At 44.6% G+C, this 17,885-nt stretch overlaps 1 protein-coding gene across 2 annotated transcripts in view; it reads left to right on the forward strand.

The window, feature by feature from the left end:
- Positions 1–17,885, forward strand: part of PARD3B (par-3 family cell polarity regulator beta) — a 539,269-nt gene that overhangs the window by 233,053 nt on the left and 288,331 nt on the right. The window contains exon 16 of one of the 2 annotated variants that reach the window (XM_060281957.1): positions 12,132–12,176. In XM_060281957.1, coding sequence (XP_060137940.1) covers positions 12,132–12,176 — 45 coding nt within the window. The remainder of the gene's footprint in view (positions 1–12,131; positions 12,177–17,885) is intronic. The other variant, XM_060281959.1, reaches the window with a different exon arrangement.

Here is a 17,885-nt window from a genome sequence, read left to right on the forward strand (position 1 = left end):
CCATCCCTGGTAGCCAGTTTTTTTTGTTATTGTTAGTTTGCTTATCATTATACCTTTGGCAGTCATAATAAAGGTAAAGGGTAAAGGGACCGCTGACCATTAGGTCCAGTCGTGTCCGACTGGGGTTGCGGCGCTCATCTCGCTTTACTGGCTGAGGGAGCCGACGTACAGCTTCCGGGTCATGTGGCCAGCATGACAAAGCCGTTTCTGGAAAACCAGAGCAGTGCATGGAAACACTGTTTACCTTCCCGTCAGAGCAGTACCTATTTATCTACTTGCACTTTGATGTGCTTTTGAACTGCTAGGTGGGCAGGAGCAGGGACCTAACAACGGGAGCTCAACCCATCGCGGGGATTCGAACCACCAACCTTCTGATCGGCAAGCCCAAGGCTCTGTGGTTTACACAGCTTGCTTCTTATCATTATACCTTTGGCAGTCATCAAGGGCGTACCCACCGCGGGGCAGGGAGGGGCCGCTGCCCTACTCTAGAGGCAGGGCCGGTCGGGCAGCTGCGGGCAAGAGTGGCGCTGCCGGCGGGGCTGGTGGGCAGAGGCGGAGGACAGCCCAGCGGAGCGCGAGTTCGGCGCCCGCAGCAGTCTCTTGCGCCCAAGCCGTGCGGAGTCCACACAGCCGCGCTGTGTGGGAGGGGGCAAGGGCTGACGCTCCCGACGTTTGGGAGACCTTTGCGCATGCGCAAAGCGGGGCGCATGCGCACAGCGCGGCTGTGGACTCCGGCGGCCGCCGTGCAGGGCGCATGCGCACAGCGCGGCTGTGCTCAAAGGTCTCCCGAACGTCGGGAGTCGTTCAGCGCCTGCCAGACCGCTGCAGCAACGGAGCCTCGGATAGCTTCGCGGAGGCCGGGGCTTTGCTCCAGACCTCCGCGGAGGCCCCTGATCCAAGCCTGGTTCCCTTCTCTCCCCCCCCAGCCCACCCCCAGACTTCCCTCTTCTCCTCTAGGCGGCCGCTGGTTTTCTCCCCTTCGCCGCCGTCGCTTCAGGTTTATTTTGATTTCACCTGGGCTCTGTAGCCCCGCCCACATTCCCACTTTGTGGCCCCTCCCCTCCCGTGCCTTGGCCCCGCCCCTTGCCCCCCCCTAGTTTTGATCCTGGGTACGCCCCTGGCAGTCATAATGTCTTTTGTGATTAGCCATGCATCTCTCATTAGTTGTCAGAAAGCTCTCAGCACTGTTTTCAGCTGTGCCAGAATGGGAGCAAAGTTGGTAAATAGCTACCAGTTCATTTTGCTTCCATATTTCACTTGTTCGGAAGAGTGAGTATAAGCATCTAAATGCCTCCCCTACTCCATAACTGAAACTATATTTTCGGAGCTAAACTGCTATGCAAGTACATGCTGGCTTTCTGTTTTTACATCTGGCACTTCTTTTGAGTCAGACCGTGGGTAAACTGTTGTTCCTTTCTCTTCACCTCTTCCTTCTCTCCATCTGCAAAAACCCTTTGTTGATTACTACAGAATCAGTTTCCAATTAATTTTTGATACATCAAATTAAACAATGTTTAATTAAAAAGTTGTTTACGCAGAAGGTGGGTGCTCTAGCACTATGGCGCATTTTGAAGAGAGAGAAAATACTGGACGTTTTCATGCTACTGTTGCTTTCATCCATAGAGTAGGGAAAAGAGGGAATTAGTTTTTGCAGCATCAGAGAAATGCAATGCTGCCTGGCTGTTTTCAGTGAATGGTCTTGTTGTCCCTATTATGATGGATATATTGCCTTTTTTCTCTGACCAAACTGGGTTTGTTTTTGTTTTTTGGTAGAAATAAAATGTGCCAGTTCGCAGCTTCTCCATCCTTGGAGTGTAGAGCCAAGTTTTGTGTTGTTCTCTCCATCCAAACAACACACACACACACACACACACACACACACACACACGTGGAACATGGCGTGTGACTTGGCACATACGCCTCCCACATATAGGGCCACCTATATAGTCCTTTCACCTCCCCACTGATTTCTGGTTTCTGGCTTCAGTTCTTCAGTAATTTGGCCCCTGAACAAACAAATAAAACCATGAGCTTGTATTTCCTAGCCTGTTATAGCAACCGACTTCCAAACTGTGTGTGTGTATGTGTGTGGAGGGGGGGGGGAGAATTGGTGACATGGAGATTGCTTTCTGTACCCTTGCTAGACAATTTGTGTTTGCATTGGGGGGGGGTGGCGGTACTAGCACCATTACGCACCATTGTACTGGGTCACTGAAATTATGGCAACAGGCAAGGATGGCAACTCCTGGTCTTTCCACAGCTTCCTTGGTCACTCAACCTCACGGTATCCAAATCTGCATGAATGCAAGGTGGCCTGATGTGTCAGTGCATCTGGCTCTTAACCAGAAGGTTGGTGGTTCAAGCCCACTCAGAGACGGCCGTGAAATTATTATTATTATTATTATTATTATTATTAGATTCTTTATTACAAAAAAGTTTACATCAAACATAGACAAACACAATAAACAACATAAACAAACCATAAACACTAGCAACATATCTTTTGACATTACACACACTTTAACTTCTGACTCACCTCATTGTATTTTTTTTAAACCCTATTATTCTATACACACTTCATTATTATTATTCTTTTCCCTTGCTTATCAAAAGAAAAGTTTGTTATTAAGGTTTCCTTATACTTCAAGATTCAATCTGCCAGGAGTACTGCATTATCACAATACTTTTAAAGATATTATTTGAATATTGTCTAATCTTTAATCTCTTTCTGATTTGATTTTTCTCTTATTCTCCCAGTCATTTTCGCAAGCTCTAGGCATTCTGTCATTTTCTCTTGCCAGTTGGTTTTTGTGGGGATCAGATCACTTTTCCAATTTTCAGCTATTAAAATCCTAGCCGCTGTGGTTGCATACGTAAAAAAGGGTTCTGAGGGTTTTTTGTATTTCCATGGACATAATGCCTAGCAGAAAGGCTTCAGGTTGTTGTTTTTTAAGGAGAATTTGAAGATCTTTTTGAGTTCATTATATTGAGTTCTTTATCTTCACACAGTCCTACCACATGTGTAGGAAGGTACCTACCGCATTTTTACATCTCCACCATACGTCTGAGCTATTCTTCTACACCTTGGCCAATTGGACTACTGGGGTCAGGTACCATCGGTACAGCATTTCCATTTCATTCATTACATTTTCTCTCAGATTGTAACATGCGGTGAACTTCATGTCTTCTCTCCAAAGCCGTTTGGGTTGGACTAGATAGCCCTTGGAATCCCTTCCAGCTCTGCAGTTCTATGATTCTGTGTTCTACCTCAGCCGCAGCCCGGGGATCTAACCTCAGGCAGAAACCCATTGCACCAAGCATGTCTGGCAGAAATATCGGGGGAATGAACGGGGGGAGGGCGTTTGCTCTAATGCCTGAGCTAGCCAGGCTGCTAAAAGGAGTTAAATAGAAATGAATGAGTTGGAACTGAGGGGAAGGTTGCTCTTTGTCAATTATGGGTTGCATCTGCTGTTCCTTGGTATAACTAATTATGTAAAGAATAATATGATCTCTATTTGGAATATGCAAATGTGGCTGGGGTTCAGAAGCCAGTGACCTGAGAGGGGCTGCAGAAATGATGGAAAGAGTGGCAGGTGGCAAAATCCGCATCCATCCCTCTGTTGACTGAGCAATAGGTTGCATGTTTCTTTAATATATATATTAAAAGAAACGCTATATAACTGGATCATGTTGACTGTATTTCCTCTGCTTCTAAACTGGGCGATAGTTTAGCTGCCACGTTTTTTCTTTATGTACGGAATATCTTAGGGCACCTAAATTAAATACAATATGACCCTCCGCAAACAATTCCAAGGTCTGACCTTCTAGCCTTTGCTTTGCAGACCTGAAAATTGCAGTCCATCTAATTTAGAACAGTGGCAGTGCAGATGGCTCGCTCTTACTTTTGCAAATAAGCAGGACAGATGATATATCTCGGTGTTATCGGAGTTCAGAAAGGAAATGAGGGGAAATGGCTAATTACCGTACAATTTATTGTAAGGATGATGCCACTTCCTATTCATGCACAATAGGATAGTTGTATAGACAATAATTGCCACATTATGCACTAAAATGCATTAACTGGTCACGTGTACAGCAGTGTTCTTCGCCAGCTGCATGACAAAATGATTTTTTTCTCCCTCCTAACTTGTAACAGAAGATGAATACCATTTTTTAAAAAGCTTACCATTTTATTATTTATATCAGCATCGCTTAGCTGTTTTACACAAACCTATTTGCACAATGCCTCCTTCGGCTTTGCACAAGTGATCCGAAAGAACTACAGCCGCGGAAAATGCGTTAAAAACATAAAACGCCCTGTCTTCTCTCCTTGGTATGAGTTAAATAAGGAATTGAGTAATCTTAACATATACCAGCGTTGCTGAACAGCTGCTCGAGACAAAATGTCTGGCAGTGTTAATGTAGAGAAAGGACAGTTCTGTATATATAGGGAGTTTGTGGGAGTGTACTGCCAACCTAGCAGTTCGAAAGCACTTCGAAATGCAAGTAGATAAATAGGAACCGCTACAGCGGGAAGGTAAATGGCGTTTCCATGTGCTGCTCTGGTTTGCCAGAAGCGGCTTTGTCATGCTGGCCACATGACCTGGAAGCTGTACGCCGGCTCCCTCGGCTAACAATGCGAGATGAGCGCGCAACCCCAGAGTCGGTCAAGACTGGACCTAATGGTCAGGGGTCCCTTTACCTTTACCTTACTATAAGTATGATCTTCTAACGTAATTTGAATCCTACATTGAAGGACGATTTTTTAAAAAAACATGCCCAGGAGTTTTCAACTCCTGTTTTGTCCTAATCTTTACTTTCCGAGCAAAGTTTTCTTCAGCTCATTAGAGGAATTGGGAGCCATACTGTACAAAAAACAAATGCTACATTTCTCAATAACATAATAAACTTGTCCATGATTAATGTACTTTAGCAAGCCATATGAGCAGAAAAATGCTGTTGTACATTTGGCTGCTACTGGCAAGCGACTAATAGGATTTTCACCCACATTTCTTTTAATTGGAGAGCCAGCCAAGGTCTACATGGGTTTTTATTTTATTTTAATGATTATTTTTTTTAGAAAACCATAAAAATGCCCCAGTATGATCATTTTTGAAAGAATATGATTTTTGGATGTTTTTGCGAGATCTGGTGCAACTGACCGAAGCTTTTTCTTCTTTCATATCTGCAAGGGCAAGAGTGATGAATCATCCATGTACTATTTTTAGGAAACACATTCTCTCGTGAAATGGGAAGGGACATAGAGCAAATAAGGTACTGGGGGCAACCCCTGAAATTTCCTGCCTGAAATTCTCTAGAGCTGCTGCCAGCCAGTGTTGACAATACTGTGCTAGATAGGCCAATGGTATGACTTGGTGTAGAACTGCTTCCTTTGTTTCTGTGAAACAGACGGACAAGTCTATTTCACAGTTTTTCCATTGTTCAATGCATAGTTCTTTCCTCAATGGCCTAATTTTGCATACATATATCTAAAGCTCAGTACATATTCACCAGGGACGCAAGTGGCACTGTGGTCTAAACCACTGAGCCTCTTGGGCTTGCCGATCAGAAGGTCAGCAGTTCAAATCCCCGTGATGGGGTGAGCTCCCATTGCTCTGTCCCAGCTCCTGCCAACCTAGCAGTTTGAAAGCATGCCAGTGGATGTAGATAAATAGGTACCGCTGCGGCGGGAAGGTAAACAGTGTTTCCGTGTGCTCTGGCTTCCATCACGGTGTCCCGTTGCACCAGAAGTGGTTTAGTCATGCTGGCCACATGACCCGGAAAGGTGCCTGTGGACAAACGCTGGCTCCCTTGGCCTGAAAGTGAAATGAGCACCACAACCCCATAGTCTCCTTTGACTGGATTTAACTGTCCAAGTGTCCTTTACCTTTACCTATACAGTGGTACCTCTACGTACGAATTTAATGCATTCCGAACGCACATTTCTAAGTCAAAAAAAATTGTAAGTCGAATCCCATAGGAATGCATTGGGAGAAAAAAATTGTAAGTAGAAGCAACCCTATCTAAAAATTCGTAAGTAGAAAAAATCCTATCTAAACCGCATCCAAGATGGCGGACGGATCTCTATTCTTAAGTAGAAACATTCGTAAGTAGAGTTATTCGTAAGTAGAGGTACCACTGTAGTTTATTTTTTTATTTTTTTATTTATTTATTTATTTAGTAAACCCTCTTGTTGCCTTCAAAGTTCAATATTCCTTAGTATCTCCTCTTGAATAGGAATTCTTAAGTAAAAATAAAAGAAAATCTAGACTTAGGGGCTGCACCTCCAAGCACTGGAATAATAGACAATATCAGTCCCTTTTCTATAATACCCATGAATGGCTCCATGATGCTGAAGATTCAGGCTGAGAAGAGAGATTATTCCTCCATAAACTCTGTTCCGTGAGACGTTTTGATAAAAAAGTGGCGGTGGTTTTGCCGTGGAAGCTGAGCAGAACTGATAACTGCATGCCACAAAGTTCAATTAGGATTTAGTTTATTAATGTTTTACAGTATTTCATCGCAAGGGGATTATTCAGCTTCATTTAGTGCGTGGGGAAAGTAGGTGCAGCAAAAAAAAGGTGTAAAATAAGCTAGGGTGGGCTTAATTAACAATGAATTACTTAGGAGAGGTGGAAACGCTATGAGAAGGAACAATTTGCATCATCGCAAAGATAATAATAGTTTGTGCAGCCCAAGTGCATTCTTGAAAATGCATCCCGGTGGACTGCACTGCCATGAAACTAAGCTGAAATTGAGCAAAAGTAATGGATAGCAAAGTTTGAGTATAAATGAAACTGAGCTTGGCAGAGCTTCTCCCACCTGTCTGGGACCAGGGAATGCACATAGGCCCAGTGTTTTGCCTAGGCATAGTCAGGCTCATCCATATAGCACTAAACCATAGTTTAGTGTGCAGAAACAAATGCCGGCAAACCGCAATGAACTGAAACAACGTTGTAAAGAAGAGCGGATCAAAATTCCTCCACAATGATGTGAGAGCCTGATAAAGTCCTAGAGAAAACGATCACTTCCAAGTTATTGCTACTGTAAGGGGGAGGGCTTATAGGGAACAGCCCCCCCCCCCCCTCATCAGGAGCAGCCCATCTCCCAGCAGTAATGAAAGCGAAGGGTCGGAAGGGGAAAGTCAGGAGACAGAGAGGGAGTGCCAGAGCTCTGGCAACATCCAAGAGCCACTGCTCCTCATACAGGAAGAGAGGGAGGGGGAAAGAGAGGATGGGACTCAGACGGGCCGGAGACCTCCCCCCCCCCCCCGACACCGGAATTAAGGAGGAGGAGAAAGGGGAGTAGGTTAGCTGACCCGCGAATCTTATGTTGGTCAAGGTCGCGAAAAGGGGCAGTGCCGGATTGTGAATCGGACTGATGAGACATGAAACCAGCAGCTCACTTCACTGTAAATAATGTGCACCAATAAAAGTTCCTGAAAGACAAGCATGTGGAGGGTCGTTACTCAAGAGTTGTCGCAAAAACCCTGACAGCTACTAAAGGTTATGCGCTCAGTTTTTCACATATGACTTATCCATTTTGGCTTTTAATATATTTTTGTTAAATAAATAAGGACACGGGGTAATAGGTCATGTGTTGTTGTTCATCTGAGTTTGTATTTACCAAATGTTAAGACCTGCTAAGGAACAGGGTATTGTTATTATGTCTTGAGATGCAAAACCACAGAATTCAAAGAGTCTAGTCTGGGCCGTCTTTACCCGGGGTATGGGGTACCCAGGCGCCGAATTCTGGGGGGTGCCAGGTCCCCACCGCTGCAGCTGCCTAGGCTCTTAACTATCTACCTGTTATGAAATAAAAAATAATTTTGATCAGGCTAGAAAAACAAAAGGACTTCCGACTTTGTGCGCTCATTTACCAAAGACACACCGTGCCAGCGGCGACGCTTGTCATTCACAAAACAAAAACAAAAAAAACGAATCACCCTCCTCCCCACCCATCCTCGGTGTCCGCACTCCCCCCACCCCTCTTCTTACCGTACTTTTTGGCTGGACTCTGCGCGAGCTGGAGGTGAACTGAAACCATGAAGCAGGAGCTGCCGACTTTGGAGATGCCCGCTGGCAACTGACTGCCAGAATAATAATCATCATCATCATCAATTTTTTATTTATACCCCACCCTTCCCGGTTTAGAAACCGGGCTCAGGGCAGCTAACAACAAATACAAAACATTGATTAAAAACGACTTTAAAATACAGCTTAAAAACAGCATAAAATACAACAATAATGTAGCATTGCCAGGGCTAACTAGCCAAGTTAGTCCTGCTAAGGCCAGCAAGGAGACCAGGGAGGGAAGAATTTTAATGTGGGGACCCCTTCATAAAAAAGGGGAAGGGGAAAAGGAATGGGGGATCAGGCTAAATTGAAGGCCAGGCAGAATAGCTCTGTCTTACAGGCCCTGCAGAAGGAGATCAAGTCCGGCAGGGCCCTAGTTTCATGGGACAGAGCATTCCACCAGGTCGGTGCCATCACTGAAAAGGCCCTGGCCCTTGTGGAGGATAATCTGGCTTTTTTAGGTCCTGGGACCCTTAGGGTCATCTGTGGGGCATACCAGGAGAGGCGGTCCCGTGCGTACAAGGGTCCTAGGCTGCATAGGGCTTTAAAGGTCAAAACCAGCACCTTAAACCTGACCCGGTACTCCACCGGGAGCTAGTGCAGCTGGTAAAGCAGGCGACTCGGGCTCTCCAGGATGGCCCCTTTGGGGCCGAACCATGTCCTGCCACTCTCGGGGGACCTGCTCCCAACTTCCCGCCTTGCCCCCCCCCGACCTGCTCACTGGCCAAGTAGGATGCCTAGATCCGGCTCGCTGGCCTCCCCCTGTCCTCCCAAACATAGCACCCCTCCTGGCACCTGTCCACCCAGTTGAGCTCTGTGCACCCCTGTCAGGCGCCCGCCAGCTCGGATCACCACACCGCCACACCGGACCTGCCTGCAGCTCGGCATGGATGGGGCGGCTCGGAGGGGGGCCCTGGCCACGCTGCTGCTTCCACTGGATGCCTGCTGGCCGGTGCTGGGCACCAGAGCCTTGTCGACCCCCCCCCTGTAGCCTGCCCGCAGCAGGACACTTCTGTTTCTTTTTCCTCCCTTCTTTCGTAAACGAGAGATAAGGCATAAGCGTGGTGTCTGACATAAGCGTAATAGCAGTTAAATTGCACCCCAGTGGCACATATGCTAAAGACAGCCCTGGTTTTAGTCCTAAGCAGGGGGCAGAAGCTTTCAGTCTCATTCCATGCTTGAAAGAGGACAAGAGGTGAAAGATAAACATGGGGTGTTCTTGGTCTAGTTCATAATTTAGCATGACATCTGATTCAGGCCGATAAATGTATAGAACCAGTCTGTGCCCTAGCACTGATATGTGTTTTCATTAACTAAGTAATGCAGAAGGAATAGTATGTTTCTGAATATACTGTCAGCTGCATAGAAGTATCTTAGAGAGTCTTACAAACTGGCACACACGCAAGCATTGTTCCTTTTTTTGATTTTTTTGAGAATAGGCTAAATAAACTTCTGTTCCTTGTTGTTTCCCACATTTAACGTCAAAATCTGTTTCTTAAGTATTTAAAGATGGTTGCAGTGTGGTTTGGAAGTTATCCTAGGTTTATAAATACTTACTTTTAACGTATAACTGTAAAGTCACTCCATTACATTAGAGATGAAGAATGTCCACTTACGCTAAAAAGAGTTCCCACTCGAAAACAAAACAGCTTTAAAAAATGTATGTAAAAAGATGGTTTCAAGCCAGAATTTGACATGTTTTCTGTGAGTAATATGCAGCCATCTCCAAATGAGGAAAGGCTGCAGTGGATAAATAAGAGCTGCTGGAGTCATGTTATTGGCACAATCATTGACTTAAAATTAATTGATGGTGCTATATCTTTATTATGCTGAAAGGGCTGTGTAAGGATAATATCCATCTGGAGAGCTAGCATCTGATTTTCCCCCTGCCTGCAAATATGTTCAGATCAGGGAAAGTAATTTATTTAGATCCCTAAAAGCATGCAAGAAGTGTTTGCGTTTGGAAACAGGACCTTGACTGATTATTCTGCTTTTTAGATGGCTTCAGTTCAGCTTTCTACAGATAGAATACTTGTGACTTTTTAAGGGAGGTTTTGAGGGGGCTGCTAGTTATTTTTCATTGTGCTGTAGCTTGTCTAAATCTGTTTATATTATAGCTCATCTAAGCTTAGTTTCTCTTAGCCCTTCCTTCCCTTTGAACATACAGTCATACCTCGGTTTAAGTGTGCCTCGGTTTGAGTATTTTCAGTTTAAGTACTCCGCAGACCCGTCTGGAACGGATTAATCCACTTTCCATTACTTTCAATGGGAAAGTTCGCTTCAGGTTAAGTACACTTCAGGTTAAGTACGGACTTCCGGAACCAATTGTGTTTGTAAGCCGAGGTACCACTGTATCTGGCTCTAGTGTTGAGGCAAGAATCCTACTTTCTCCACTCTCCTCCTGTTGGACTCCAGGGAGAGCTCTGGGCTTCGGCCTGGAGTGACCCAACAGGATTCAGAGGGGGAGTTGGCAGGGGCGGAGGAAGGGGGTGCAGTGGGGGCGGACCACCCCGGGTGTCACCACTGAGGGGAAGTGACAAAATGCCTGGCGGCACTCACCGTAGAGCCTGCAGCGCGCCCAAGCCATGCGTCTCTCCTGGGAGAGACATGGTTGCTTGGGCATGCACAGGCTCCGCGCTGCCCATACGATCCGCTTGCTGCCTCCCCCTCAGCTGTAGGGCGCCTGAGTGGAAGGAGGCAGGCAGACTCCTCGGAGGCCCCACGGAGCATCCTGCCCCAGGTCACCCCACCCAGCAGCTGGCTGGCCCTGCCCCTCTTGCTCCACCGCTGGGAATTGGGTCCAGCATGCTCTGCCCAAGCAAGGCAACACTTCCAGAGAAGCGATGAGACATGTCCACCTAGACATAGCATCTGTTTGCACTCTGTATATTTCTGCAAAAAGAGAGAGATTATCATGAGTAAGGGTCGCGTCCATTTTGCCTTGGCTTTAAACTTGTTGGGTGGGCGTGCAAACTTTTTAGAAAAACCTCTCGTCTCCACTGCAGTTGTGAACTCCTCATTGCTGATCCTTGAGTCATGGCCCTTGGACCTTGGATCTTCCCCACCAACCCTTTGCCTCGCGAGAGCTCTTGGACTGAATTAGCTGCTTTCCTGTTACTCTTCTTTAAAATGTCGATCGCTTCCATACTTTCAAATAAGAGCACATACTGTTGAGTTTGGGGGCAGGAACCGAGACACTCAGGCCACCCTGGATCAACTATTTATTTATTTTTTAATTAACAATAATCTGCCATATAAGGCCAAACCACTTGAGAAACATGCCTCGTTTGGCAGGGTATCCATTTATGTTATATAATATAATAATAATATCGTGACTTTCAACCCAAATCGGTATGGAGTGAGCCTCTTAGCTTCCAATAGTTCCACCACCCCCACCCCCCCGAGAAATAAAAATAATGTTGTAAATAGTGGTGACTAGTTCATTCATACAATGCTTTGAAAGAACATACGTGAATTAGTTGTGATATAAGCTAGGAAGCTTGGGTAAGAGAACTATGAACAATTAGCACTTCTCTAGGTTTAAGTGTTCTGCCCAGAGACAGTGGGCTTACTGGGAAAGTCCAATGTGGGGCAGAATGGTGGGTCTGCGTCAACATACAAGTCGGCTGACCTTCAAACATCTGGATGGTGTGTAGGTTTCAAAATGGGAAGTTTAGCAATCATACGTATCAAATATGCATGGATAAGGACTTGTGTCAGGATCAGTCAAGCGCAGACAATCCTCTTGCACACTGAACATTGTATGCTTCCCATATCTGTGAAAAAGACCTGTGTGTATCTTTTTGTAGATTATAATATATGATGAATTTGTATACTCCTTTGGCATTTCTATAACATAAATGGTACGGACCTTCCATTGGCTTCTAGGAAATATTTTTTATACATGCTTTGTGTATTGGGCACCAAAAACAGGACCTTAACAAGTTTTGCTAAGAAAGGTTTAAGCGCTGATGGAAAACTGTGTATCTGTTAAATAAATGTGTGATTCATGAGAATATCTGTTAACTGTTTCTCTTTTCCCTCCATTTTCTTCAGTGCCAGATGAAGGCAATGTTTGCTTGTTGACTGAACATAAACTAGGTAAGAGATTCTTGGTTTGACTTGACTGTGCTGCACGTAGTTCTTGTCTTGTTCACAGAAACTAAATTTGCTTTAAATGCTGCTTGATGCAGGCCCAGGGAAAGTATTTGAAAGGTCTTGTCTTAGTTCTGAGTTTTGGATCTTCTCCCTTCACATATTGTGGGATGCCTCTGGGGTGCCTTCCTTGTGCTGTCTTGATCACGAGAGTACACCAAATAGAAAAGTAGAGTTGTTGTTTATAAGTGTGACTTCTTCTTCGCTGAATGGAACTGCAAGTTCTTTCAGGACATCTTGGAATGTGAATTGAATGAAAACTTCTTACTTCCCAATTTGAGTTGGCCTGAAAGCACTTGTTTATGTGAATCCATGGATCATGCAGAGAAAAATATTAAAGCCCATATTTTTTCCTCAACTCCCCTCACTTTTTGTTCCAAAGTATTTAGTATCTATTGGATTCAGACTGGTCCTGCAACATGGGGTCTGGGAGGTACAATAAATATTTCCCTTCTTCATACTAGAAGCATTCCCACGGTGAGAGTTACCCATGGTGAGAGTTACTCTTGATTGCATCAGGCAAGAAGCTCACAAGCTAAGAATCATTTTTAGGTTCTCCCATGCAAGTTTAGAAAATTACTCAACTTCCTCAAATGTCAGAAAGAAATGTTTTGGTACCTGTAAGGGTGAATCCCTACAGGGAGCCAGCCCCCATCATCCTGACATCCACCTCGCCAAGCACAGGGAGCAGCAGTGGGTCTGAAGCAGCCAGGGTGGAGGGGAAAGACTCGAAGGAAGAGAGAAGCCAGCCTGTGGAACTTTGGGAAAGCTTAGGGGAAGAGAGCTGTAGGCAAGAGCTCAAGGATGCTGGAGACCCCTTCCACCGCCTTGACAGGGAGGAGGCTGAGAGGGCATCGCTCCTTCCGGCACAAGAGTTAAGGAGAACACCGCAACGCAGGTCAAGGGGGAGGCGTTTTGGGGTGCCCCGACTACTTTGCTGGTGTAGGAACAGACAAACGCCATTGCAGGATTCTGATTCGGAATGAGAGGTCATGTTTTAAGCTGTCTCTGCACTGTAAATACTTTGCACAATAAAAGTCTTTAAAGACAAACTGGACTCAAGCGGAGTTACTCTAGAGCAGCCACAACGACCCTCTGACAGTACCTTTTCTACTTATCTTCAGAAGCTATGTCCTGCTATTCAGCCTTTTTGACATTTAGGCTGCTCATATTTCCTCAGCCAGTATTCCTTTAATGTTTCTTGTCTTCCACCCTTCCCCATCTCCACCCTTCCTTTCCTTCACCTGTATACTAAAGAGGTTTTCTTATTTATTTGAAACAGAGGTTCTCTCTCAGCTGGTGCCTTCTGTTTTCCTTGCACCTGAAATTTATGTTTTATCTTCATTGAGGAGAATACGAGAAAGTTTCCAAGAAGTGACTCACCACTTGGAAAGGTGTGCCCTGTTATTACTCAGAAGGAGGCTTGCAAATATCGCAGCTGCCTTTAGTTTGCCAACGATAAATGGAAGCCCTTCCTGTCAGTCCACATTGGAACAAATCCCATTGCAGACATAAAAGTTGGCAAAGGGTTGCTCAGAAAATCAAGAATCCACCATTTCAAGCTCCAAGTGTGGGTGGATGTTTTTTTTTCCCCATCCATAAGTGTCAAGAGCAAATAATGTATCTGAAGAAGTGTGCATGCACACGAAAGCTCATACCAAAATAAAAACTTAGTTGGTCTTTAAGGTGCTACTGAAGGAATTTTTTTATTTTACTTAAGAGCAAATAAGAAAGACAACAAGCCTGGGTTTCTGAAAAACAGCCATCAGATTACATACAGCTGGTCTTCTGGGACCAGCTGTGGGTTTTCTTATGTTTTGTTATGGGCCTCTATCTCCTCTTTATTTATCCATACATTCACAGCTCTGGGGTGCTGCTGTTCCTGCTTCTTGTTGCACATAATCTCACAAAATCTATTGACAGGGTGGGCAGCCCTCGGCTCCAAACATATCCACATTTTTATGATAAAATCCTTGCTGTCTCTACCACTTTCTCCTGGCATGTAGTAGGACATGCTCAAGGCTGTCCACACAAATTTGACCCATGAGAAAAAAATTATAACTCAACATAATCCAGAATTGCTGGTCACACATTTTTTTATATATTTTTTATTTTTTGGGGGGGAGGTTACGTTTATAGAAATGGAAAGCAAATGTATTTCTTTTAAGAACCATATGGATTACCAGACACTTCCCAGTGGCAGTACAGTGGTACCTCGGGTTAAGAACTTAATTTGTTCCGGAGGTCCGTTCTTAACCTGAAACTGTTCTTAACCTGAGACACCACTTTTAAAAAAAAAAAACTTTACTGAAAGTTAAAAAAGTACATAAGAATATACAATACCACACCTACAATCTCTATTACATATTTCATATAACACTCTATTCCACTTCTCATCCTTGAATTACCTTAATTCATCCCCCGATACCACCCTCCGATTCCCCCCCCTCTAATCATTACCTCCCTCCACTTCTTGCCCCCTCCCTCTCTCCCTACTTCCCTCATCCATGTGCGATCTTATTTAATCATATACTTGCTTTTTCTGTTGTGTTATCTATTTTTTATTTAATATTATTGACCTTTATGATGTTATTTTTTTATCCTTGTGAGTATTGATTGTTTATTTTTATCTTTAATTAATTTTCCTTTCCATGTTTTTCCAAATACACTTCTTTACATTCCCATTCTTTCTTAACTCCTTGGAAAGAGCCCCCCCCCCTAATTATTGTTGTTAATTTTGCCATTGCCATAAACTCGGGTTACAGATGCTTCAGGTTACAGACTCCGCTAACCCAGAAATAGTACCTCGGGTTAAGAACTTTAGTTCAGGATGAGAAAAGAAATCGCACAGCGGCAGCAGGAGGCCCCATTAGCTAAAGTGCCACCTCAGCTTAAGAACAGTTTCAGTTTAAGAACAGTTAAGAATTAAGTTCTTAACCAGAGGTACCTCTGTAAATGAATCCACAGCCAATGGAACTATAGCCAACGGAAGGCTGTGCTCTCTTCGCTTAAAGCTTCTGCCCTATATTTGAGATTGCACTCCATAGAGCAGAGTTTATTTTGGTGGGGGGGATGCTTTCCTCCTCCAGCTGCTGACAATGCAGTGGGTTGCAGATGGGTCTGTAGCATACATGGTGTGGTACTACAATGTTGTTGTTTTTCTATTGGACAGAGACCACTGTCTGCAGCCCCTTATTCCTGGAAACAGAACAAAAAATTTACAGGCAGTGGCTTTGTTGTTGTTTAGTCGTTTAGTCGTGTCTGACTCTTCGTGACCCCATGGACCAGAGCACTCCTGTCTTCCACTGCCTCCCGCAGTTTGGTCAGACTCATGTTCGTAGCTTCGAGAACACTGTCCAGCCATCTTGTCCTCTGTCGTCCCCTTCTCCTAGTGCCCTCAATCTTTCTATTGGTTGCCAAATGTGTCATTTTTTTCAGTTAGATTAGAGACGCCTCTCTTAATTTGAGCTGTTATAAATGTGCAACTAACTGTTGTGTGTTATAGTACTTATAATGGGATTGGTAAGAAAGATTCATGTACAGGTTATTGTTTATATTGGGCAAATGCTGCCCTTTCCCCTCGTTTATGCAAAGTCACAAATGGTACTCCATTAGCCTCACAGCTATTTGCTTTATTTTCATTTTTCATATGGCTCCCTCCCTCTTTCTTTCTTTTCCTTTTCCTTTTTGATTTAATGCTTGCGACTCTCTTAATATGTATTGACTGTCTGCTGAGGTCTCTGCTGACACAGCTCTTTAAAATGATACAGTACTGGAGAAAAGCTGATGAGTCCTCCTTTACGAGCTTTGACATATTAATTAGCAAAGTGGACTAAAAGAAAGAAACCTTTGCTGTTTTCTATTTTAATTTTCTAAAACACATGTATATTGAGATTTTAAACCAATAGCTCCCATCGAAGGACTAATACGTGTCAGGAAAGCTCCACGTTCCAGCAGGTTAACAGAGTGATCTTTTTCACTTCCTAAGACCACACTGGTGGCCAAATTATATTCTTTTTTCCCCTTGAATGTCTGTTCTTTTAGAGAATCGGATGATGTTACCCTGAACATTTGTTGCATGAACACCGGGAAAAGTTGAATTCTCCGGAGTGTAAAGTTGGATGTAACTCATGAAATACTATTTGACATCTTCCATTCAAAGGAACGATGGTGACTGGTTGCATTTGCAACTTACGTGTGGGCAAGTCATAGGGAGCATGGCTGCAAGGAGCAGTCTGAGAGCTTTCACTTCCATTTTAAGCTAACCTCATTTAACTGGACAAATTGTGGTGAATCTTAGCTATGATTAGTGGAAACCATACTTCCCTAAGCTGTCTTAGTGGCGGGAAGGTAAACGTTGTTTCCCTGCAATCTGACACTCGCCACGGTGTTCCGTTTCGCCAGAAGCAGTTTAGTCATGTTGGCCATGCGACCCAGAAAACAGTTTGTGGACAAACACTGGCTCCCTTTGCCTAAAAGTGAGATGAGTGCCACAACCCCATAGTCACCTTTGACTGGACCGTGGTCCTTTACCTTTACCTTAGTTGTAATAACCATAGATAAGGTTTGCCACATTTTAGGGTTCGGTTGTAGTGTTAACATGAGCACATGTTCCCAAGGCTCGCTGTGGCTCATCATTGTATTGGTAAACCACGGTTTAGCATTACTTGTGATCCATGTGCAAAGTTCAAGTATTGCTTAAAGGTAAAGGGGCCCCTGACCATCAGGTCCAGTCGTGACCGACTCTGGGGTTGCGGCGCTCATCTTGCGTTATCGGCTGAGGGAGCCGGCGTACAGCTTCCAGGTCATGTGGCCAGCATAACAAAGCCGCTTCTGGCAAACCAGAGCAGCACACGTAAACGCCGTTTACCTTCCCGCTTGGAGCAGTACCTATTTATCTACTTTCGCTTTGACGTGCTTTCGAACTGCTAGGTTGGCAGGAGCTGGGACCAAGCAATGGGAGCTCACCCTGTCACAGGGATTCGAACCGCCAACCTTCTGATCAGCAAGCCCTAGGCTCTGTGGTTTAACCCACAGTGCCACCTGTGTCCCTCAAGTATTGCTTACTTCCCTTAATTTGTGTTCTGCAGTAGATGATTGTTCACATACAGTCATACCTCGGGTTACAGACGCTTCGAGTTGCGCACCGTGCCGAACCCGGAAGTACTGGAACAGGTTACCTCTGGCTTTCGGCGATTGCGCAGAAGCAGAAGCACTAAATCACGCTTTGTGGATGTGCAGAAGCACCGAATCAAGACCCGCACATGCACAGATATGGTTTGCGAACATGCCTCCCTCATGGATCACGTTTGCAACCCGAGCATCCACTGTACTTGGAACCTTCATTTATGATGAGCTCTTTTTTCAGAACAAAATTTTTAAAAATCCTTCCAGTAGCACCTTAGAGACCAACTAAGTTTGTCATTGGTATGAACTTTCGTGTGCATGCACACTTCTTCAGATACCAATGACAAACTTAGTTGGTCTCTAAGGTGCTACTGGAAGGATTTTTTTTATTTATTTTTCGACTACGGCAGACCAACATGGCTACCTACCTGTAACTAACTCTTTTTTCAGGACTCTCAGTTGGGGAGAAAAATGGTTTATGTAGAACATCTTTTCCAAGGCATCTTTCATTCTTAAGCTTTTGTTAGT

This window comes from Zootoca vivipara, chromosome 1 (genome assembly GCF_963506605.1).
Source record: "Zootoca vivipara chromosome 1, rZooViv1.1, whole genome shotgun sequence".
Classification (NCBI taxonomy): Eukaryota; Metazoa; Chordata; class Lepidosauria; order Squamata; family Lacertidae; genus Zootoca; species Zootoca vivipara.